General features: G+C 40.0%; 3 protein-coding genes across 3 annotated transcripts in view; 1 reads left to right on the top strand and 2 right to left on the bottom strand.

Annotated features, from left to right (window-relative positions):
* The first annotated feature begins 409 nt into the window (after nt 1–409).
* Nucleotides 410–1,955, top strand: LOC129842564 (zymogen granule membrane protein 16-like). Its single transcript, XM_055911165.1, has 3 exons — nt 410–461; nt 729–885; nt 1,296–1,955. The coding sequence occupies exons 1-3, from the start codon at nt 410–412 to the stop codon at nt 1,660–1,662; spliced, it is 576 nt and encodes a 191-aa protein (XP_055767140.1). The 3' UTR covers nt 1,663–1,955.
* Nucleotides 1,956–5,594: 3,639 nt separating this feature from the next.
* LOC129842565 (CKLF-like MARVEL transmembrane domain-containing protein 8) lies at nt 5,595–15,183 on the bottom strand. Its single transcript, XM_055911166.1, has 4 exons — nt 15,026–15,183; nt 8,123–8,296; nt 6,430–6,549; nt 5,595–5,690 (listed from the first exon to the last, which is right to left on the bottom strand). Exons 1-4 carry the CDS (start codon nt 15,155–15,157, stop codon nt 5,604–5,606), a joined length of 513 nt encoding a protein of 170 aa, XP_055767141.1. The 5' UTR covers nt 15,158–15,183; the 3' UTR covers nt 5,595–5,603.
* An 8,352-nt stretch (nt 15,184–23,535) lies between these two features.
* The window catches only part of LOC129842558 (uncharacterized), a 12,159-nt gene continuing 9,582 nt past the window's right edge, over nt 23,536–26,112 (bottom strand). Inside the window, exon 2 of the mRNA XM_055911152.1 lies at nt 23,536–26,112. This exon is cut by the window's right edge and continues 7,444 nt beyond it. Coding sequence (XP_055767127.1) covers nt 24,962–26,112 — 1,151 coding nt within the window. The 3' untranslated portion in view covers nt 23,536–24,961.

Below are 26,112 nucleotides of genomic sequence, written 5' to 3'. Positions count from 1 at the left end.
AGTTAATACTCATTATCTCTTGGTACTTGGGCAAAAACATTTTGTCCCTTTTGCCTCTAAATTTAAATTCAATGATTTGACATTATTTTGAATGTGACAGTAGTTTAGCACTACAAGAGTGATTGTAGTAAACAAGACTTGGTTTACCTTTTTAGAGCTGTTTTATAACATGTAAAATTCAAGAATGGTTTGTTGTTTGTTACGTCATAATTCAAAAGGTTATTTTCTTCTCCCTCCTAGGAAACACTGGCTGACCTGACAGGTAAAAGGACTTAGTTGTTTTGACAAACTACTTCGAAAAACATTATTAACTACATTATTTCAAGTTTTACCATTTAAAGTGAAACAGAGTAAGAGTAAAATTGACTGAAATTAAAGGTCTTAAGTATTGATGCCTCACTTTTGCAGAATGTTCTTAATCCTGGTTGTCACAGTGTTCTTGGCTAGCTGCTGGGCAATGCGTGAGTAATAAAAATACAGTTCTGAATTATAATGATAAAATAATAGCTTTTGTGCTTTCACCAACTTGTCTTTTTCACTTAGACTTAGGAGTTCTTCTTTGAGACAAAAGCTGATGGATTAAATCATTGCAGAATGTACTTTAGTTAATTCATCTTCACTTTATTCATAATGTAAAGATCTTTCAGAAATGTGTTGGTAAAATTAAAATGATGTATATATAAATATGTATTATTAATATAGTAAACATATTGCCCATGTTATTTTAGCCATCAAAGACCCGTACTCGTATTCCTCTGCGGTGGGTCAGGGAGGTGGCACCCCATTTGCTTCCTACGGTGAAGGACGCATCACAGGAGTCAGAGTGTGGGAGACCAACAACAACAACTACTACTACTACTACAACAACAACGCCTACATCAGCGGGTGAGCAGACCCTGACCCATGAACAGACACCACTGACTCAGTCCAACTACACTACCCAGCAGACACCACTGACTCAGTCCAACTACACTACCCAGCAGACACCACGACTCAGTCCAACTACACTACCCAACAGACACCACGACTCAGTCCAACAAAACTACCCAACAAACACCACTGACTCAGTCCAACTACACTACCCAACAGACACTCTTTCTTTCTGTCTTTCTGTATTCATTTATTTGTTGTGTTTATTACATATTCAGTTTATGACCAAACAATAGTGTTATCATATCTAACCCAGAGTACAATGTAAAATGTAATTCCGTGATATTCTCTGACGCTACCTGCTCTCTCAGTCTGAATGTACCTTATCAAAGCACAACCAACGTGAAAAGCTTCCTCTGTTTTAGGTTCCAGCTGAGATACGGCAACACCTGGACTCCTGTGTTCGGTCACGAAGTGGGTGAAAAGCAGGAAATGGAGCTGTTTAATGAAGAGGCCATCGTCGAGGTGTCTGGGAAGTACAACCCAGCAGACCACATCTGCTACCTGGTGTTAACCACCAACATGGGGCGCACTCTGTCAGCCGGCCTGCCCAACCAAGTCTCCTTCAACTTCTACCCAGCCAACATGGGCAATGAGCTGAGGCTGCTCAGCGGTCGCTTCAACGGTGCCGGGATCACCTCCATCGGAGCCCACTGGGGATTGGTATACATGGAAGGGGCTGGAAACAGTACTCTGGAAACAGCACTGGAAACAGTAACTCCTATTTTTTAGGGAAAAAAAGTATGTCTTGCTCTTTGGGATGGTATCCCGGATACAGATTAAGCCTAGTCCTGGACTAGTTACTTTCAATGGAGATTCTCCATTCAACATGCTTTTTAGTCCAGGAGTAAACTTAATCTGTGTCCAGGAAACTGACCCTATATGTTGGACGGATGTTTGACATAGACGCTGACAGAACAGTTTTTTATATCACTATCTGATGGGCGCTTCATGAGAATTTAAACTGAATGAATTTGAATGTTTTGAGTACTTTGGAAGTATTTTTTAGGTGATTCCTCACTTGAAGCAGTACAAAAATACTTCTAAACATTCAAATTCATTCAGTTTAAATTCTCATGAAGTGCCCATCAGATAGAGATATTAAAACAGTCCTGTCAGCGTGGGTCACAGACCACATGCGTTGTTTCACATCATTTGAGGTTATCACATTTTATCTCAATAAATGAAAGAATCATATGGGATTTAAAGGATTAATTATATCTTTGATTAATTGAACAATCAAATATTATGGAGAGATAATAGCGTCTCAGGGTGCTTCACCTTCATTATTTTATACACGCTGTATTTGTTATTTGTTGTTCCTTTTCTGCTACATCTGCTTGTGGACATTTTAATAAAAATCATATCTTTAATCATTATATTTCATTGTATTCCTTTTGATTAGAAAATACATACAGTAGTGACCAGAAGCTACAATAAACTAATCTGTCATCTTAACAAACCCTACCTCAATGGTGTCAATAAGGAATTACATTTATAACTGCAAGACCGTTAAAACGCCTAACCAATAGTAATGAAGGAAAGAAAATTGATAGTTACAGAACGGGATATTATTTTCGACAATATATAGTATCGTATCAACAATATCAAACTATTGTTTTTGTGCTAGTTGGCTGTCCCTGCACTAAAACTCTTATTTTCCTTCATAGACTGTTCACCATTTTCATTTTAAATAGGAAGCAGATTTTTGGGGGGCAATTTCCATTACTTTCTCATGCTTTCTAGTCTCTCTGCCACAGACATATAGTGAGCAATATGTTTGGAACATCGCATCACAATAAAATCACAGTATAGAATCGTAATACATATCATATCAGCACCTAAGTATTGTGATAACATCGCATCGTGAGGTCCCTGGCAATTCCCAGCACTACTATCCAACACACCCATAATGTCTGGAACGTATATCTGCCATACCCATTCATAACATCAAACATTTTGTCTATGAAGTCTGCTCCCCTTCTAGCCTGGCATTGCATGACAAGCTAAATAGTGTTTTAGTTAAAGCTACAGTCTGAGATTTGGGACGCTGTTCAATTTTCAGCTGTATACCAAAACAAGTGGTGGGAAGGGAAGTGAAGGGACACCACTTTGTTGCGAATCACAGACTGTAGCTTTAACTGTGTGGTTGGTCTAGATTAGACAGTTTTATAGATAGGGCTTATACAGTATATGCATGGTTCAACAGTCACAGCTGCTTAACTAGTTAAGGTGAGATAAAAAAAAACTTTTCTAATTTCATTCTATTGTCTTTGTTTTACAGAATAAGTATGTGGTTCCTTGAAACATTGTCTTAGTCCCAGTAAATTCGAGCTAATTTGAGGAACAGCCACCGATTTAAAATGGGGCAAAAATTATATGGATTTTTGCTATTTGCATTTAGTGTAATGTGGATGATACTGCAAGTATCAGTACCACTGTCATGGAGGACGTAAACTCAAGCACCGAAGTAACAACTGAGGTGGAACCAACAACAGGAGTGGAACTCACCCAGCCTCCCAGACCTGCAGTCGAGAGGAGACTACCAGGGCACAGACCGTATGTGAAGTGGCCTGGCGCCAGTGACAAGAAGTTGTGGGAAGCAGTGAATACTGACCTTACCTTGACCCTCGAGAAACTTCGAGGCACAGTGGAGAAGAAGTTGGAGAGGATGGGGGACATCATCTATGAGTATGGGGCAGAAAGCTTGGAGTGCAAGAGGCAAAAGGCGGGAGAAAGGTTCCAACCCCACCTGTTTCCAGGAGGCAACAAGAAATCAAGCGCCTCGTTCAAGAAAGGAGACAGCTTAAGAAACAGTGGAAGAAGGCCTCGGAAGTGGAAAAGGAGGGCATAGAGGCACTTCAGGCTGACATTAAAACCCGGTTGGCATCCCTCCGTAGAGCAGAGAACCTACGGAAACGCAGAAGGAAGAAAGAACAAACTAGAACTCGATTCTATAAAGATCCCTTCAAGTTCCTTAAAAGTCTGTTCACGAAGGAAAAAAGTGGAGCTCTAAAAACAACAAAGAAAGACCTAGAGGAGCACCTGATAACAACAAACTTTGACTCAAAGCGACATGAACATCTGGCCATCCCATCAGATATCCCACCCATTGAACCCCCAGAACATCATATTGAGACCAGCCCTCCGACATGGAAAGAGGTGGAAAACACAGTTCGACGGGCAAGAACAGCATCAGCCCCGGGGCCAAATGGAGTCCCGTACAAAGTGTATAAGAACGCACCAGACGTCCTGAGGGTCCTCTGGAGGCTTATGAGAACAGCTTGGCAAAAGAAGATAATACCCAAAGTGTGGCGTAGGGCAGGCGGGGTCCTGATCCCTAAGGAGAAGGATGCAGTGAACATCAGCCAATTCCGCCCAATCTCCTTACTGAATGTCGAGGGTAAAATCTTCTTTAGGGTCATTGCCCAGAGGATGGCCGAGTACCTGCAAAGGAATGCGTACGTCGATACATCTGTACAGAAGAAAGGAATATCAGGGTTCTCTGGCTGCTTGGAACATTCCAGCATGATCTGGCACCAGATCCAAATGGCCAAGGTGAAGAAAAGGGACCTCCATGTAGTCTTCCTCGACCTCGCCAATGCATTTGGCTCTGTGCCCCATGAACTCCTGTGGTCTGCCTTCAGATTTTTCCACATACCGTACACCATCACAACCCTGGTGAAGTCGTACTTCCAGGATCTGGAGTTCTGCTTCACCACCTCAGAGTTCACCACCTCATGGCAGTGCCTGAATGTAGGTATAATGGTGGGATGTACCATTTCTCCGTTGGCATTCATAATGGCAATGGAGGTTATCATCAGATCCTCAAAATGGGTTGCTGGTGGACAGCGAGTTGACTCTGGTTTCCGCCTCCCTCCACTCAGAGCCTACATGGACGACATTACAACATTGACCACCACTGTCCCATGCACCAGGAGACTGCACAGAAAACTCGAGGAGAACATCAGCTGGGCCCGTATGAAGATTAAACCATCCAAGTCACGCAGCATCTCGATTGTGAAGGGAGTACTCTCTGACCTGAAATTCTTCATCGGAGATGACCAAATCCCAACAGTGTCTGAGCAGACGGTAAAAAGCCTACATTTTTATTCGTATTTACAGATGGCATACAAGTTTGCTATTAAGGCACATGTAAGTTCACATGTTCGAGTAGGCATTTCCGCCAAAAAACATCTTTTGAAAAAAGAAATGTCTAATTGAAAAGGTACTCCTGTGAAGTACGCCTAGTTTCCTGAAACTGGTCACATAATAATAATGAAAAAGAGAATTGACTGTAATGTTCATCAGCCCTGTTTCTTAGTCTTGTATTGTAGCACCATCTAGTGTGGGACAACATTACTGTCCAATCCATTTTAATATTGGAGTTAAAGCTTTATCTCCAGCTTCAGAAAAACAGAATAGCCACTTTATTAGCTTCAGTCATTTTCATCCAAATGTAATTTTAAAAAATTCATGAGTTCATAAGAAGTAAAAACACCACTGAGGTTCAGGCTCTGTCATTCCAACAGATGAAACACACCATGACTCCAAAACAACAGAAATATAACAGAAATCAAATAATAGAGAAATGCATTCCAAAGGGAAGGAGTGGTTGTTGCATTCTTCATGTGTTCCAAAATGGATATACTTTAGCTGTCCTTTGTGATTGGTTATTGTTCCTCATCCCTTGATCTCCACGATTTAAAACTTAAATATGTACTTCCTGCATAGCAGAGCGTGACCAGGAAGGCAAAGAACTGAAAAAAAGACGGATGAAAACATAATTCAGTACAATACTGGGTATGAGTTTGAGTAGGCTTAATATATAGCAAATAGATAGCATTCTGGATGGTACAGTGGCATCATACCTCTCTTATCTGACTTGTAGGCATATATTTGGCATTTTAATAGTGTATATTTTAATATCGCTGTAATCATAAATCATATTGTTGGCGTGATTTTTTTATTTATTTTAATTTTACCCCCTTTTCTCCCCAATTTTCATGGTATCCAATCGCTAGTAATTACTATCTTGTCTCATCGATACAACTCCCGTACGGGCTCGGGAGAGACGAAGGTCGAAAGCCATGCGTCCTCCGAAGCACAACGCAAACAAGCCACACTGCTTCTTAACACAGCGCGCCTCCAACCCGGAAGCCAGCCGCACCAATGTGTCGGAGGAAACACCGTGCACCTGGCCCCCTTGGTTAGCACGCACTATGCCCGGCCCGCCACAGGAGTCGCTGGAGCGCGATGAGACAAGGATATCCCTACCGGCCAAACCCTCCCTAACCCGGACGACGCTGGGCCAATTGTGCATCGCCCCACGGACCTCCCGGTCGCGGCCGGCTGCGACAGAGCCTGGGCGCAAACCCAGAGACTCTGGTGGCGCAGCTAGCGCTGCGATGCAGTGCCCTAGACCACTGCGCCACCCGGGAGGCCCACAGTTGGCGTGATTTAAATGTCTGTCTGGGAGGTCTGAGGAGGTTTTCTTACTGTGGATGCTACCCAGCAGTTGTAGTTATGGCGCCCCTTAATAGCATGGCTGATTGAAGCTGCATCCACTGCTGCTGCCACCACATACATCACTGTAGCACTACTGTTGAAGAACAGACCCTGTAGAACACCACATACATCACTGTAGCACTACTGTTGAAGAACAGATCCTGTAGAACACCACATACATCACTGTAGCACTACTGTTGAAGAACAGACCCTGTAGAACACCACATACATCACTGTAGCACTACTGTTGAAGAACAGATCCTGTAGAACACCACATACATCACTGTAGCACTACTGTTGAAGAACAGACCCTGTAGAACACCACATACATCACTGTAGCACTACTGTTGAAGAACAGACCCTGTAGAACACCACATACATCACTGTAGCACTACTGTTGAAGAACAGACCCTGTAGAACACCACATACATCACTGTAGCACTACTGTTGAAGAACAGACCCTGTAGAACACCACATACATCACTGTAGCACTACTGTTGAAGAACAGACCATGTAGAACACCACATACATCACTGTAGCACTACTGTTGAAGAACAGACCCTGTAGAACACCACATACATCACTGTAGCACTACTGTTGAAGAACAGACCCTGTAGAACACCACATACATCACTGTAGCACTACTGTTGAAGAACAGACCCTGTAGAACACCACATACATCACTGTAGCACTACTGTTGAAGAACAGACCCTGTTGAACACCACATACATCACTGTAGCACTACTGTTGAAGAACAGACCCTGTAGAACACCACATACATCACTGTAGCACTACTGTTGAAGAACAGACCCTGTTGAACACCACATACATCACTGTAGCACTACTGTTGAAGAACAGACCCTGTAGAACACCACATACATCACTGTAGCACTACTGTTGAAGAACAGACCCTGTTGAACACCACATACATCACTGTAGCACTACTGTTGAAGAACAGACCCTGTAGAACACCACATACATCACTGTAGCACTACTGTTGAAGAACAGACCCTGTTGAACACCACATACATCACTGTAGCACTACTGTTGAAGAACAGACCCTGTAGAACACCACATACATCACTGTAGCACTACTGTTGAAGAACAGACCCTATAGAACACCACATACATCACTGTAGCACTACTGTTGAAGAACAGACCCTATAGAACACCACATACATCACTGTAGCACTACTGTTGAAGAACAGACCCTATAGAACACCACATACATCACTGTAGCACTACTGTTGAAGAACAGACCCTATAGAACACCACATACATCACTGTAGCACTACTGTTGAAGAACAGATCCTGTAGAACAACACATACATCACTGTAGCACTACTGTTGAAGAACAGACCCTGTAGAACACCACATACATCACTGTAGCACTACTGTTGAAGAACAGGCCCTGTAGAATGACAACAACAGGATTTCCGGCTGGCTCAGATACTGTAGGGTAGTACACATTATAGAATGGTTTCATTTGATCACATTCATAAAGACTTGGTTAATCTATTTGCTCTCTCCCCCAAAACCATCAAGGCAGTTAATTAAATCCATTGGTTTTCTGTTACATAAATAGTCCACAATTATTCAATTACTAGATATATAATAAACAACCTCAATCTCTCATGTTTCAAATAATGTGCTGTTGTATTATGTGTCGTAGTATGTGTTGTACCACAGTTGTCCAGGGGACCTGAGGGATCCTGTTGTAAGCCATGGTCAGGTAGATGATGAGAAAGATGACCGTCAGGACCCAGTACAAGATGGCCACAAACATGACCCACCCAAAGGCAGACACACGGAAGTACTCTGTCCCTGCTATCAGCATCCATACCAGCAGACCAAACACCTGAGGGGACAGGGAAGCACATAGCCAGTATTCCAAATGGCATCCTATTCCCTTTATAGTGCACTACTTTTTAACAGGGCCCATAGGGCTCCAGTAGAAAGTAAATAGGATGCCATTTGGGACGCACACATGGTCAGTGATGGCTGTAGTCTAGTGGTGTCTACCTTATCATGTATTTAAATGCATTTGCTGTGCTTATCTTGATGGCATACTGTAGAAAGACATTACAAGGAAAGGAAATAATATAGCCTAAATCAAATCAAATCATATGCACAGGATCCAGTGCAGTGTAGAGTGATCTGTTTACCTGCAAACTCTTATCTAAAACAGTACAACAGCTATACAAAGTATAACATAATTGCCAGTGATTTTTCATAGTTTGTATTGCTGGAACCGAAATTAAACCCGCAGCTGACTGACACCTATCTGATCTGACAGAATGTCGTCACACATTGATCATGATAAATCTATAGATGCCGTTTGTTATACTGCATGCTACTGTAAATAATGGGACGTTTTGTCCTCTGTTACACTGCAAACCTCCCTTCCTGTTATTAAAAGAAAAGAATGTTTCATTGGTTGCTTCATGTCACAGGAAAAAAGAATGTCTGGCCTAAGTGGAAGAGGAGACTCTCTTGGTCACATTCTCCTCTGATGCTGGAAGGAAAAGGGACAATGAAACTGACCTTGTTTTTTAAGCAACTTCCCTTTCCGAAGAAAAATAAAACACTGTACTGAGAACCAATGTCTGTCTACACAGAAAGTATTCTATATTACAGAAAGTATTCTATATTACAGAAAGTATTCTATATTACAGAAAGTAGTATATATTACAGAAAGTAGTCTATATTACAGAAAGTATCCTATATTACAGAAAGTATCCTATATTACAGAAAGTATCCTATATTTCAGAAAGTAGTATATATTACAGAAAGTATCCTATATTTCAGAAAGTATCCTATATTACAGAAAGTAGTCTTTATTACAGAAAGTAGTCTATATTAAAGAAAGTATCCTATATTACAGAAAGTAGTCTATATTACAGAAAGTAGTCTATATTACAGAAAGTAGTCTATATTACAGAAAGTAGCCTATATTACAGAAAGTAGCCTATATTACAGAAAGTATCCTATATTTCAGAAAGTAGTCTATATTACAGAAAGTAGTCTATATTACAGAAAGTAGTATATATTACAGAAAGTATCCTATATTACAGAAAGTATCCTATATTACAGAAAGTAGTCTATATTACAGAAAGTATCCTATATTACAGAAAGTAGTCTATATTACAGAAAGTATCCTATATTACAGAAAGTAGTAGATATTACAGAAAGTAGTCTATATTACAGAAAGTAGTAGATATTACAGAAAGTATCCTATATTACAGAAAGTAGTCTATATTACAGAAAGTAGCCTATATTACAGAAAGTAGTAGATATTACAGAAAGTAGTCTTTATTACAGAAAGTAGTCTTTATTACAGAAAGTAGTCTATATTACAGAAAGTAGTATATATTACAGAAAGTAGCCTATATTACAGAAAGTAGTATATATTACAGAAAGTAGTCTATATTACAGAAAGTATCCTATATTACAGAAAGTATCCCATATTACAGAAAGTATCCTATATTACAGAAAGTATCCTATATTTCAGAAAGTAGTCTATATTACAGAAAGTAGTCTATATTACAGAAAGTAGTCTTTATTACAGAAAGTAGTATATATTACAGAAAGTAGTCTATATTACAGAAAGTATCCTATATTACAGAAAGTATCCTATATTACAGAAAGTATCCTATATTACAGAAAGTAGTATATATTACAGAAAGTAGTCTATATTACAGAAAGTATCCTATATTACAGAAAGTATCCTATATTTCAGAGAGTAGTCTATATTACAGAAAGTATCCTATATTACAGAAAGTATCCTATATTACAGAAAGTATCCTATATTACAGAAAGTATCCTATATTTCAGAAAGTAGTCTATATTACAGAAAGTATCCTATATTACAGAAAGTAGTCTATATTACAGAAAGTATCCTATATTACAGAAAGTATCCTATATTACAGAAAGTAGTCTATATTACAGAAAGTATCCTATATTTCAGAAAGTAGTCTATATTACAGAAAGTATCCTATATTACAGAAAGTATCCTATATTACAGAAAGTATCCTATATTTCAGAAAGTAGTCTATATTACAGAAAGTATCCTATATTACAGAAAGTAGTCTATATTACAGAAAGTATCCTATATTTCAGAAAGTAGTCTATATTACAGAAAGTATCCTATATTTCAGAAAGTAGTCTATATTACAGAAAGTATCCTATATTACAGAAAGTAGTCTATATTACAGAAAGTATCCTATATTACAGAAAGTAGTCTATATTACAGAAAGTATCCTATATTACAGAAAGTATCCTATATTACAGAAAGTATCCTATATTTCAGAAAGTAGCCTATTTTTCAGAAAGTAGCCTATATTACAGGAAGTAAGCTATATTACAGGAAGTAGCCTATATTACAGGAAGTAGGTTGACATTATGGTAATTTTCTCCAGTTATATTTCCTTGAAAATTTTGAAATAATTGAATCTTCAGTTCAGTGCAGTTTTCAATACAATGTCACGTCACCATCTGTGAAAAAATGTCATACAGGTCATTAGCCTATGCAAAATGTGTATAAAATGCACATAAAATATACAGGTCGAACAGAATGCAAATCTGTATAAAAGTAATGGAATTCAGCAAATGGCCAACTCTTCCCTTTATCAGAACTAATTGTGCCCCTATGATAAGGGTACAATTAGCCATGTGATACAAGGTATGAACAATATAAAATGTCTGATCTTCATAATGTGTTTAATTTGTTTAATCAACAAAGCGGTATTGATTCCCTCCATGAATTCTGATGGCAGTTATTGTGAGAAAGATGGTAAAAGCCACTGCCATAGTGATTTCAATAAATTATTATATTGAACTTGGACACAAATATGTTTGTGCTGCAGTTAGGACATCACTCTCTGCAACTGGATCCTGAACTCCCTGAGGGGTAGACCACAGGCTGTGGGGATTGTCAACAACACCTCCTCCACACTGACTCTTAACTCAGGGGTGCCCCAGGGGTGTGAACATGTCCCGATCCACATCAACCGGACTGCAGTAGAGAGAGTCACTAGTTTTAAGTTCCTCGGTGTCCACATCACCGAGGACGTGTCATGGACCAACACCACCTCCACTGTTGTCAACAGCATGCCGCCCCGGGTCCTCTCCAAATACTAGCCCTGCACCATCAAGAATGTCCTAACCGGTTGCACCACGGCCTGGTACGGGAATTGTTCCGTATACGACCGCAAGGCCCTCCAGCGGGTGGTGAAGACGGCCCAGTACATCATGGGACCGTGCTCTCACCTATCCAGTACATCTACTCGAAACAGTGCCTGAGGAAGTCATGCAGCATCATCCAGGACCCCACACACCCCAGTCACAAGCTGTTCTCTCCCTCCCTTAACATCTGGCAGACGGTCAGAGCATGAGGTCTGATACCAACAGGCTCAGAGACAGTTTCTATCTACAAGCCATCAGACTGTTGAACAATTGAACTGGACTGACCACCTGCTCTGATTCTCCTCAACTTAGCACACATGCACTCCCTCATGCACACGCCCATATAGACGTACACACATTTACATTCATACTACACACTGACATCACAACTCAGAGCATACGCAGACCAGCTGAAGGCGCAATAGCTTGTCACCTAAAACCCTTACAAACTTTTACAGATGCAGAATTGAGAGAATCCTGTCAGGATGTATCACCGCCTGGTATGGCAACTGCACCGCCCACAACCGCAGGGCTCTCCAGAGGATGGTGCGGTCTGCACAATGCATCACTACCTGCCTTCAGGACACCTACAGTAACCAATGTCACAGGAAGGCCAAAAAGACCATCAAGGACAACAACCACCCGAGCCACTGCCTGTTCATCTCTCTGTTATCCAGAATGCGAGGTCAGTACAGGTGCATCAAAAATGGGACCGAGAGACTGAAAAACAGCTTCTATCTCAAGGCCATCAGACTGTTAAATAGCCATCACTAGCACAGAGAGGCTGCCGCCTATGTACACAGACTTGAAATCATTGGCAACTTTAATAAATAGAACACTAGCCACTTTAATAATGTCACTTTAATAATGTTTACATATCTTTCATTACTCATCTCATATGTACAGTGCCTTGCAAAAGTATTCATCCCCTTGGCGTTTTTCCTATTTTGTTGCATTACAACCTGCAATTTAAATAGATTTTTATTTGGATTTCATGTAATGGACAAACACAAAATTGTCCAAATTGGTGAAGTGAAATGAAAAAAATAATTTATTTAAAAAGAAAATTAAACGGAAAAGTGGTGCATGCATATGTATTCACTCCCTTTACTATGAAGACCCTAAATTAGATCTGGTGCAACCAATTAAAGTTGAAGTCGGAAGTTTACATACATTTAGGTTGGAGTCATTAAAACTCGTTTTTCAACCACTCCACACATTTCTTGTTAAGAAACTATAGTTTTGGCAAGTCGGTTAGGACATCTACTTTGTGCATGACACAAGTCATTTTTCCCCAAAAATGTACAGACAGTAAATTTCACTTTCACAAGCTTGTGGAAAGCTACCCAAAACGTTTGACCCAAGTTAAACAATTTAATGGATATGGATATATTGAAGCAACATCTCAAGACATCAGTCAGGAAGCTAAAGCTTGGTCGAAAATGGGTCTTCCAAATGGACAATAAGCCCAAGCATACATCCAAAGTTGTGGCAAAATGGCTTAAGGACAACAAAGTCAAGGTATTGGAGTGTCTATCACAATGCCCTGACCACAATCCTATAGAATATTTGTGGGCAGAACTGAAAAAGCATGTGCGAGCAAGGAGGCCTACAAACCTGACTCAGTTACACCAGCTCTGTCAGGAGGAATGGGCCAAAATTCACCCAACTTATTGTGGGAAGCTTGTGGAAGGCTACCCGAAACGTTTGACCCAAGTTAAACCATTTAAAGGCAATGCTACCAAATACTAATTGAGTGTATGTACACTTCTGACCCACTGGGAATGTGATGAAAGAAATAAAAGCTGAAAGAAATAATTCTCTCTACTATTATTCTAACATTTCGCATTCTTAAAATAAAGTGGTGATCCTAACTGACCTAAGACAGGGAATGTTTACTAGGATTAAATGTCAGGAATTGTGAAAAAGTGAGTTAAAATGTATTTGGCTAAGGTGTATGTAAACTTCCGACTTCAGCTGTACCTTCAGAAGTTACATAATTAGTTAAATAAGTGTCACATGATCTGTCACATAATCTCAGTATATATACACCTGTTCTGAAAGGCCCCAGAGTCTGCAACACCACTAGGCAAGGAGCACCACCAAGCAAGTGGCACCCTGAAGACCAAGGGGCTCTCCAAACAGGTCAGGGACAAAGTTGTGGAGAAGTACAGATCAGGGTTGGGTTATAAAAAATATCCAAAACTTTGAACATCCCACGGAGCACCATTAAATCCATGATTAAAAAATGGAAAGAATATGGCACCACAACAAACCTGCCAAGAGAGGGCCGCCCACCAAAACTCACGGAGCAGGCAAGGAGGGCATTAATCAGAGGCAACAAAGAGACCAAAGATAACCCTGAAAGAGCTGCAAACCTCCACAGCGGAGATTGGAGTATCTGTCCATAGGACCACTTTAAGGTGTACACTCCACAGAGCTGGGCTTTACGGAAGAGTGGCCAGAAAAAAGCCATTGCTTAAAGAAGAAAATAAGCAAACACATTTGGTGTTCACCAAAAGGCATGTGGGAGACTCTCCAAACATATGGAAGAATGTACTCTGGTCAGATGAGACTAAAATTGAGCTTTTTGGCCATCAAGGTAAATGCTATATTTGAGGTAAACCCAACACCTCTCATAACCCCGAGAACCTCATCCCCACTCTGAAGCATTGTGGTGGCAGCATCATGCTGTGGGAATGTTTTTCATCGGCAAGGACTGGGAAATTGGTCAGAATTGATGGAATGATGGATGGTGCTAAATACAGGGAAATTCTTGAGGGAAACCTGTTTCAGTCTTCCAGAGATTTGAGACTGGGACGGGGGTTCACCTTCCAGCAGGACAATGACCCTAAGCATACTGCTAAAGCAACACTTGAGTGGTTTATTAAGGGGAAACATTTAAATGTATTGGAATGGGCTAGTCAAAGCCCAGACCTCAATCCAATTGAGAATCTGTGGTATGACTTAAAGATTGCTGTACACCAGCAGAACCCATCCAACTTAAAGGAGCTGGAGCAGTTTTGCCTTGAAGAATGAGCAAAAATCATGCTACACCCGCAATAACATCAGCTAAACACATGTATGTGACCAAACACTTTGATTTGCTACCAGACTCTTGTCATACTGCCCAGTTAATACACTGCCTGCCCCCCCCCCCCCCCCCCCCCATCCCAACCTTCTCCAATACACGTGTAAATATTGGACTATAAAATGTGCTGTCTTGAATTATACTTATGCTACTATAAAATGTTTGTGTAATTTATGTTCGTATTCTTAACCTTAATTATGTCTTATTGTTGTTGCATGATCTAGAAGGAACCTGCAAGTAAGCATGTCTTTGGAAGATGTACCATGCGTAACCCGTAGCCTACAGCTTGAACCTTGAAACTTGACTACTTACTATTTCTGCGAAAACGAGGAGCCCCGAAGCAGTGCGAAAAAAGTGCCTATCGCATGCCAGAGTAGATGTGGCAAAGTTGTCGGTGCTGCTGCTGGTAGACGTTATCACAGTGCGCGTCGCTGCTCCTTCCATCTTCAATATCGATCTTCCGAGTTTGGATCCTGCCCCTCTAATAAATCGTGCTACTCTAATAAAAGGAAGGTGGGAAAGATGGCCATTGTGCGTCTTTCCTGAGTAGACGACAAGACTTCCGCGGAACTCTAAATTTGTTGTGAATCAACTCGTTTTTGTTTATTTTAGATAATAATATCTATGACCTGTCTGAATGCCATTCTGTCGTCGTATAACAAAGCCTACTGTATGTTCAACATAATTTGGTCAGTTAGGCCTACACCATTCCCTAAATGTCACTGAGTTGAGAGTGGTTGCATAAAGAGGAACTTATTTTTGATGATAGGTAAATCAGGCTGCCAGAAAGTATTGCCTTTGGTTGGTAATGTTTTGCATAGGCTTGTATTTCAGAGGACCCGAGCAGGAACAATCTATAGCCAAAGACGGAAGAGAGACCTAGCCAGCAGAATGCTGATTGTAGTTTTGAAACTGAGGTAAAAGTGCAGTAACTGCAGTCGGCTGTGTTATTTTGGACGCAATAATCGCTCCATACTGCACTCTGACTACAATCTTTTTTCGTAAGGGCTATGACAGCAGGCTGTCTCACTTCAAAAGGTGTGCATGATGCAGGTTAGCTGTAGATTATTAATCTACTAAACTGTAGTCGCACCCTTGCTCAAACAGATACAGTACAGTGTGCCTTTTGGTCAAACAGAACAGTGTGTGTTCAGTTAACCACTGTCTAAACCTGCTGGTGCATGTCCAATAAGGACCATAGTCATGGCCTAATGTACCTTCACTAAATCAGACAGTTGTTGATGTAGTTTTCAATCATTGATTAGTTACTACTCTCTCCAGTTAGAAACTCGATATCCATCATCATGTCCTCAGTGTGACAGCAATAAATGTGTTCTGTGGTGATGTCTAAACTGTACCAGCAGATGGCAGCATATAGACAGACAAAGATCATGGGGAAAGGAAAATGTGAAAACAGCCTCGAGGCTTAACTACAACTTGTGCATTGTCTTAACAACCAACATAACAATACTCGAAATAGGCGATGTAATTACATCACAACAAAATATTATACACGTGTTAATAATGCTAGAAATATAAGTATGGACACTTAAGTTCACCCTGTAACAAACTGAAGGGGAGTGCATGGCCAGGGACAGGTTGAGAGAGCAGTGGGGAGAGGCATTGTGTGTTCATACTAGGCTCCTATCTAGGAACCCTCCTCATCACGAATAAATAAATGCAAAACAGGACTTAATCAATTAATTCATAAGTGACTTGTGTTTAACTCTGCTACATCTTGTGATGTCGTTTTAGAATGTTCATAATTATTTTTGGTTTTACGTCCACTATACACCCACATGGTATGGAGGCCAAAATATCACTGGGACACTCCATGGTAACCTTCATCAAACACACATCCACTTTGTTGTTTGCATTGTTTATTTATGATTATAAACTGGGTGGTTTGAACCCTGAATGCTGATTGGCAGATAGCCGTGGTATACCATGGTATGACAAAACATTTATTTTTACTGCTCTAATTACGTTGGTTAGTAGTTTATAGAGGCAATAAGGCCCCTCGGGGGTTTATGGTGTATGGCCAATATACCACGGCTAAGGGCTGTGTCCAGGCACCCCGCGATGCGTTGTGCATCATTTTATATATATATTTTTTGTACCTTTATTTAACTAGGCATGTCAGTTAAGAACAAATTCTTATTTACAATGACGGCCTACTGGAGAACAGCCCTTAGCAGTGGTATATTGGCTATATACCAAACCCCCTCATGCTTTATTACTTAATTATACAACAGGTGGGTCTAATCCTGAATGCTGATTGGTTAAAACCGCATTCCAGCCAGTGTCTATTCCACAAGTTACCACCGGCTAAATCTATGACGCTAAAATGTAGGTAAACAATGTAAATAAGAATTTGTTTTTAACTGACTTGCTTAGTTAAATAAAGGTTAAATAAAAAATGTTTCAAAAAATGCTTGTGTGTCTAGTTCTGACAGTGCAGCAATATCTAACAATTTAACATATACCCAATACACACAAATCTAAGTAAGGAATGGAATTAAGAATAGACAAATATATGGACGAGCAATGTCAGAGCGGCATAGACTAAAATACAGTAGAATAGTATAGAAAGGTTAAATAAAAAATAAAAACATTTTCAATCTGACTGTCTCATCAGCCCAGCCAGACAACTTATTAACTTGATCTCCACTATAAAAAGCATCTACACATTTCTTTTAGACTAACATTTAACAGCGGAGATTTGTATAAACCTTGTGGTCTGTCTCTCCAACATTTGCAACATTGTTTCAATATTCAAATTCGATCTCCAACTGTCCCAAAGTAATGAACGTGTCAGGAGGAGACAGACAGGCAGGCAGCGTTTGTCATCCAGTCAAAATCATGAATCAGTTGGCATCATTTGTATGGATATATACAAAGAAATGTCAATAAAAAGCAGGTCAAATGAAACGAAGTGCAGCTAGTTTGCAGTCTTTCCAACTTCAGTTTGAAGTGATTGTGTTAGCTGTGTTGTTGGCTAGCTCCTCTGAAAAACAGTGTCCTAACATTTCCTACGGCGGGTGAAATCGAGGCTTATTAACTCATTATTATGGATGTATCCAACTAAATTTCCCGAGAATAACAGCTTAAACTGTTTGACGTGACTGTAAGTTAGCCGTAGTTGGCTAGCTAGCAAGCAAGGCATAAGAATGGGACTATATCTATATCTTGTGGAAGGATGAAATAGTATGAATAAATTCATAAAAATATGAAAATATGTCAATCATTATTTGAATATGTTGGTAACCTGTTGTATAAAAGTGATCATGCCAGAGAAGCCGGTGTTTGGAGGATATATTGGCATGGTTTGCCAACAACACCCATGCCAATATATCCTCCAAACACCAGCCTCTCCGGCATTATCACTTAACTAAATAAAGGTGAAAACGTCAATAATGCATTTTATTGTTGGACAGCATTCCGTTGCCATTATTAGACCTATCTTTTCCAGACAGGTGGGATAGGAACATACAGGCCACCTATCTGTCCTCAGACACACATCAACATGACATTTCCTGATTCATTTGAGGAGTGAACACATTATCTTTTAACATTTTTAATGGTGGTTTCTAGACAATTAGCAGGAAGAGTATTGTTATCAGTCAGTGTGGTAGTGAATAAAAAAAAATGGACCATCAATTATTTATTTGTCTGCAATCCAATGCTTCATCAAGGTGTATTACCCCCTTTCCCTTAAATTACTGATATTACCCCCTTTCCCTTAAATTACTGATATTACCCTCTTTCCCTTAAATTACTGATATTACCCCCTTTCCCTTAAATTACTGATATTACCCCCTTTCCCTTAAATTACTGATATTACCCCCTTTCCCTTAAATTACTGACATTACCCCCTTTCCCTTAAATTACTGATATTACCCCCTTTCCCTTAAATTACTTACACATTTGAGGTATATATTTAAGTTAAAACAAGGAGTAAGTAATTCACCTTTTAAGAGGCATTCTGATTTATAGATGTAGAGTAAAGAGATGGTTCAGGGATACAGCCTGATAAATAAACTCATAGTATGCAGATTCATTCTGTGAATTCAACAGAGACACATTGATCTCAATGAGATTATAATAGAATGATAGTAATTACCTGCAGTAAACAGGCTTTGTATTAGTCAATACTTAATCCTGCCTGAGAATACATTTTAGATTTAACACAATAATGAATAGGTATAACCTCCATTGTCTGGCTGTAGTTATAAGTCTCTATACTTCAGATTAATACTATAAAGCCTTGGTAGAATCACACAGGTCCAGAGGAACATACCTTTTTTAAAGCATTATCCTGATTTCCTATGTGTCAGGGAAGAGACATCTTGATGATGCCTGGATTATGTGCTAAACATGTATTATAATGGTGCATTGTAGAATAGGTTATAGTTATAATATGTAATGTACAAGGCCCAGGATAAATAACCGTGTTTTATGTAATCATACTGAAACTATAGCAATAGCAACGCTGTAGTACAGACAATACCCCTGTTTCCCTACTTTTCATCATTATTGGTTATTAATTATTCACAGTATAATTGTTTAGCTATTCAGTACATCCATCACTCACTATATAACTATATGTAAAATATGTATTATCCTTCTCCACAATTAAACAATGATGTGTTTCATGATGCGTGCATTGTTTACATTAGATCTTACTTTACATGTGTTGGTATAAGGCTCTACTTGTATGTGAGGCAATGAACATGAATTTTAGTAACGTGTGATTTGCGTCAACAGATGGAAGGGGCGTCACAGAGTACATGTACGTGTTCCTCTTTCACTTCTCATCCATGGAAATTATAATCATGGAACAATAAAGTATTTGAAGTGGAACAATGATGTTTTTGGAGCATGATTGGAAAAGAAAATGAAACTAGCAGAATTATATTTTTTATCACGAGCAGAAGGTCTTTTATGGTCTCTGGAGCGGCTGATTTAGAAGAGAGGAAGATGGAGAGAAAAGATTGTTCTGGAATCGCTTTATTTTCCTCTTCCTTCCTCCGCGTCCGGTTCTCAAACAGAACAAGTAAGCCATTAGGAAGAAGCATTGAAGGGCTGAAAAAGCAGCCAACACCAAGGGAATTAATTAACTCAATGTCTTTAGACCAAACTGGATGTTCAAAACCATTCTCAGAGACCTGGCAAATCCTCTCACCCCTGTATAAAATAAAAATATATGCACACATTTTACAGTCATTTCAGTCAATTTCAAGTGTATGGAACAGACGAATATAGGATGAAAGACTATAGAAGAATATACAGTTGAAGTTATTAAAACTCGTTTTTCAACCACTCCACAAATTTCTTGATAACAAACTATCGTTTTGGCAAGTCGGTTAGGACATCTACTAAGTGCATGACACAAGTCATTTTTCCATCAATTGTTTACAGACAGATTATTTCACTTATAATTCACTGTATCACAATTCCAGTGGGTCAGAAGTTTACATACAGTTGACTGTGCCTTTAAACAGCTTGGAAAAATCCAGAAAAATGTCATGGCTTTAGAAGCTTCTGATAGGCTATTTGACCTAATTTGAGTCAATTGTAGGTGTACTTGTGGATGTATTTCAAGACTTACCTTCAACCTCAGTGCCTCTTTGCTTGACATGGGAAAACCAAAAGAAATCAGCAAAACAATTATAGACCTCCACAAGTCTGGTTCATCATTGGGAGCAATTTCCAAATGCTTGAAGGTACCACATTCATCAGTACGAAAAATAGTACGCAAGTATAAACACCATGGGATCACGCAGCCGTCATACCACTCAGGAAGTAGACGCGTTCTGGCTCCTGGAGATTAACAGTCTGATGGCCTTGAGATAGAAGCTGTTTTTCAGTCTCTCGGTCCTTGCTTTGATGCACCTGTACTGACCTCGCCTTCTGGATGATAGTGGGGTGAACAGGCCGTGGCTCGGGTGGTTGTTGTCCTTGATGATCTTTATGGCCTTCCTGTGACATCGGGTGGTGTAGGTGTCCTGGAGGGCAGGTAGTTTGCCCCCGGTGATGCGTTGTGCAGACCTCACTACCCTCTGGAGAGCCTTACGGTTGTGGGCGGAGCGAAGTGTGTGTGAGAGAGAAAGATATAGAAGATGGAGAAGATACATGTCCTCAAGCTACTCCATACTTTGGTGTGAGAGAAAGATATAGAAGATGGAGAAGATACATGTCCTCAAGCTACTCCATACCCTGGTGTGAGAGAAAGATATAGAAGATGGAGAAGATACATGTCCTCAAGCTACTCCATGTGTTAGACCCAGTTATAAACTGGGTGGTTCGAGCCCTGAATGCTGATTGGCTGACAGCCGTGGTATATCAGACCATGTACCACGGGTATGACAAAACATGTATTTTTACTGCTCTAATTAGTTTGGTAATCAGTTCATAATACCAATAAGGCACCTCGGGGTGCCACACAGGCCTTATTGCTTAATTATAATATGTCTTCATCTCCTCTGTGGAAAAGGAGAAGGAATTCAAAACCAGAGCATAGTAGTATTCTACTGAGTACTGAGAAGTGCAGAAACACTACAATGATGTTTGAAAGTGTCCAGCTGAGGTGATTTGGAAACACTGTCCCTTTTCAGCCCTGGGGGGCTCATTTTGTCTCAAACAGAAAATGTGGAACTAGTGAAGCTGCTTGTGCAGTTGGTTTGTTAGTTCCTGGTGTGCTGTTTCTATCAACCCACCACGTCATACAGCTACGCTAACCACACCCCTCATTGGACTGTTTTAGCCATACAATTATGGGTGTGTAGAGTAACATGTTAGAATGTGTGTCTGTTGTGTATGGATGTGTACAGTAACATATTAGAATGTGTGTCTGTTGTGTATGAGTGTGTACAGTACCATATTAGAATGTGTCTGTTGTGTATGGATGTGTACAGTACCATATTATAATGTGTCTGTTGTGTATGGATGTGTACAGTACCATATTAAAATGTGTCTGTTGTGTATGGATGTGTACAGTACCATATTAGAATGTGTCTATTGTGTATGGATGTGTACAGTACCATATTAGAATGGGTCTGTTGTGTATGGATGTGTACAGTACCATATTAGAATGTGTCTGTTGTGTATGGATGTGTACAGTACCATATTAGAATGTATCTGTTGTATATGAGTGTGTAGTGACACCGCCTGCATCACCTCTCGCCCCCTTCACCTCTCCGTTGCCCAAACCTGCTGTGCATTCAGAATCCATATCTGTTCCCCTAAATGCCGCCCCGCTGCCACGGAACAAAGCACATATCCTCCGCCTGCGACGACGGTCACTTGTCGGCCAGCCCAGATGCTGTGCTGTAATTGGCCGTTGGGGCGTCCTGCTGTGGAGAAGACATTATTACGAGCAGAGCTCCCCTAACTCACCCCAACCCAGCCTCCACAACCCCCCTATATACACACACACACACACACACACACACATACACACACACTCCAGTGCATACATGTGCACACGTACACAGGCACATATGCCCACGAACACATACACACACAAACACACATATGCCATACTCCACCCCTACCAGCCACAAACCACGAACCCTCCACAACCTCCACCCTACACACACACACACACACACACACACACACACACACACACACACACACACACACACACACACACACACACACACACACACACACACACACACACACACACACACACACACAGAGAGAGAAACACCCCAGCCAAACTCCACCCCTCCCACCACTAACCACTGACATCACTTCTGAAAAAACGAATCTGAATTCTCCATCGAATGGACCCAGTTTTATATCACAACACTGTAATAATAACAATATAGAAACCGGTGTTTATATGTCGCTGCTCATTTTGGCCGTTGGAGTTGAAGAGTTGAATCAACCTTTTCCTTTGGTGAGGGACTGAGCTCTAAACATAGGAGAATATCTCATCAGCATTCCTGAAATAGCGTCTGAGTGAAAAAATAGATGTGTAGTCTTACTGCGGCGCAGGGACCCTACTGTGCTACCTGTCAAAGCCAATATTTCCTCCTCTAGCACTCTAACACAAGCCATCGTTCCTCTCCTTACTTTTAATTCATCAATGATTGGCGTATTGGACTCAGGCTCTGCCTCTGATTTCACATTGGTAGATGATCGTTTTGATTTTGATCCATTTTTTTTACCAAAATACTTACTACGGTTACTACGATATGTATTGTTTTAGTTTTTAGATTGGGAATTCATTTAGTTTCTGTTACAATGTTGGAATAATCTATTTTTACAGATTTGGTTGACCTTGAGATATTCAATTTCAACAATTTATTGAAACATAAATCGAGCACCTTTATCTTAAAAATAGATTGTGGGAACAACGTTGTCCAAACCTTGAATAAAACACATTGTTCTAGAATCTGAACCCCCCCAGATTGGAATCTATTCTGACTATATTATTAACTGTTTGGCCAGAGATTTGATCATTTTCACGGGATATATTCTCTCCATGTTATGTAGGAAAAATCATTTGCATTTTTTCTCTGAGTGTGAAGTATCAAAGCCAGGCCCCTGCTGAGCTGAGAATGGAGTGAGCTGGCATAGGCATGAATTTTTCAGCAGCCTGCTCCCTCTCTCTCTCTATTTCCTTTCTCTTCCCCTCTCTCTCTCTCTTTTCCTGTCGGTTCAGTCGATACGCTGCTCAGACGAGGAGCTCAGGCTGAATAAGAACTAGACCGAGTGCATCCCATGAATTCGAGGAGCTGCCGGAGAAATGGCCCCTGAATTTAAATCATAAAAACAACAACAAATATATTTCAGTATATAGCCTTTTTATTCACACCTCCTTCTGTTTGATGGTACAGTCCATGTTCCGTGTTAGACAATGAATATAGGCAGACTGGATCCAAATATAGCCCATGTGGGCTGTCCATAAAGAGGTCCTTATAAAGCTCAGGGTTGAACCATCATATCATTGTTTTCTAATAATTGCAAGACATCATTTTTTTTTTTTTTAAATACATCTTGAACACCACAAAAAATGACATTTTAATTAATAAAACTGAATTGGAACAATTCCCCTTTTGACTCTTTTAACACCTAACACAGGCCATGTATTACTAAGAATAAGTGATCAATTAAAAAAGGTTGTGAATGTGTGGTTTTACCATACATATCCTCACTGGATAATGGTAACGTAGTAGCTAGTTCTGTTTGCTTGGTATACAGACACAGCAATTAAAGTGAAAAGAATAAGAAACAGTTTGTATGTGTCAGCAGCAGGCCACAGTAAAGATGTGGTCTCTACCTCATACTGTAGGCCAGGGATCATCAACTCCATTCATTTGTAGACTGCAAACTGACCGCAAGAAGCCCAAACAGATATAATATTTGTATAAAACATAATCATTTAAAACCTTGCTTACATTTGTATACGATCACGTATCTCTCTATTATGTGTGGGAATACTTGGGAACAGATTTACAAAATGAAAATAGCTTGGAGCTGATTTACTGGTGTTTTTACAGTCTTTTATGTCCAATAATGAAAATTACAAATATATATATATATATATATATATATATATATATATGGGTTTTTTAAGACTTGGGGGGGCAAATAAAATTTGTCCCTTGGGCTGCCAGTTGGGGAACCCTGCTGTAGGCCTTCTGTCAGCACGACAGCACGACAGCATGATGGCTACAAATGACCACCTGAGACTGACAGACACACAGAAAACTCACTGTCTCTTGCTAGTCAGGCGTCCATTTTATGGAAAGGTGTCAGAAGGAGACAATAGAATATACCATTATAGCTTACACAGCAAATACATTTACCTTGTATGTACATTGGAATTGTATTTTGTATTGATTGTTGTTTCACTAGAAGCAAACGTGTGGGGTGTGATTCCATCCCATTTCATTTACAATGACTGTAACTGTTATTGCGGATAAACAATCATCCCCAGCTGGAAATCAAGTGTTTAGTGCAGAATGTCAACGTATGCTTTTTAATATCTTCTTGTCCTTTCCAGCACAACCCAATCACATGAACCCTTATGGTGGTTCTATTTAGTGGGATATATTGCATACAACTTTAGTGGACCAAAATTCATAAGGAGAGGCTGGGTTGTTAATGTGTGTGTTTGTTTGTTTCAGAGAGAGGCAGGCAGTGACTCCCCTGGGCATCGGGGAGTAGACATCCATTTAGGTGAGAGACAGTTTTATGATTATTATAATGAAGTTGACCCATAGAGCATTTTTATTGCTGTTTGTTTGGAGGAAAAACATTAAACATCTCTTGTGTTATTACGAGGCTAGATTTTAGAGACATCTCTTGTGTTATTACGAGGCTAGATTGTAGAAACATCTCTTGTGTTATTACGAGGCTAGATTGTAGAGACATCTCTTGTGTTATTACAAGGCTAGATTGTAGAGACATCTCTTGTGTTATTACGAAGCTAGATTGTAGAGACATCTCTTGTTTTATTACGAGGCTAGATTGTAGAGACATCTCTCGTGTTATTACAAGGCTAGATTGTAGAGGCATCTCTCGTGTTATTACGAGGCTAGATTGTAGAGACATCTCTCGTGTTATTACGAGGCTAGATTGTAGAGACATCTCTCGTGTTATTACGAGGCTAGATTGTAGAGACATCTCTCGTGTTATTACGAGGCTAGATTTTAGAGACATCTCTTGTGTTATTACGAGGCTAGATTGTAGAGACATCTCTTGTGTTATTACGAGGCTAGATTGTAGAGACATCTCTTGTGTTATTACGAGGCTAGATTGTAGAGACATCTCTTGTGTTATTACGAGGCTAGATTGTAGAGACATCTCTCGTGTTATTACGAGGCTAGATTTTAGAGACATCTCTTGTGTTATTACGAGGCTAGATTGTAGAGACATCTCTTGTGTTATTACGAGGCTAGATTGTAGAGACATCTCTTGTGTTATTACGAGGCTAGATTGTAGAGGCATCTCTTGTGTTATTACGAGGCTAGATTGTAGAGACATCTCTCGTGTTATTACGAGGCTAGATTTTAGAGACATATCTTGTGTTATTACGAAGCTAGATTGTAGAGACATCTCTCGTGTTATTACGAGGCTAGATTGTAGAGACATCTCTTGTGTTATTACGAGGCTAGATTGTAGAGACATCTCTCGTGTTATTACGAGGCTAGATTGTAGAGACATCTCTTGTGTTATTACGAGGCTAGATTGTAGAGACATCTCTTGTGTTATTACGAGGCTAGATTGTAGAGACATCTCTTGTGTTATTACGAGGCTAGATTGTAGAGACATCTCTCGTGTTATTACAAGGCTAGATTGTAGAGGCATCTCTTGTGATTTTACGAGGCTAGATTGTAGAGACATCTCTTGTGTTATTACGAGGCTAGATTGTAGAGACA

Source organism: Salvelinus fontinalis, unplaced genomic scaffold, assembly GCF_029448725.1.
Source record: "Salvelinus fontinalis isolate EN_2023a unplaced genomic scaffold, ASM2944872v1 scaffold_0052, whole genome shotgun sequence".
Taxonomy (NCBI): domain Eukaryota; kingdom Metazoa; phylum Chordata; class Actinopteri; order Salmoniformes; family Salmonidae; genus Salvelinus; species Salvelinus fontinalis.
The sequence above is the reverse complement of the archived record's forward strand: the minus strand, read 5'-3'. Positions and strand labels throughout refer to the sequence as shown.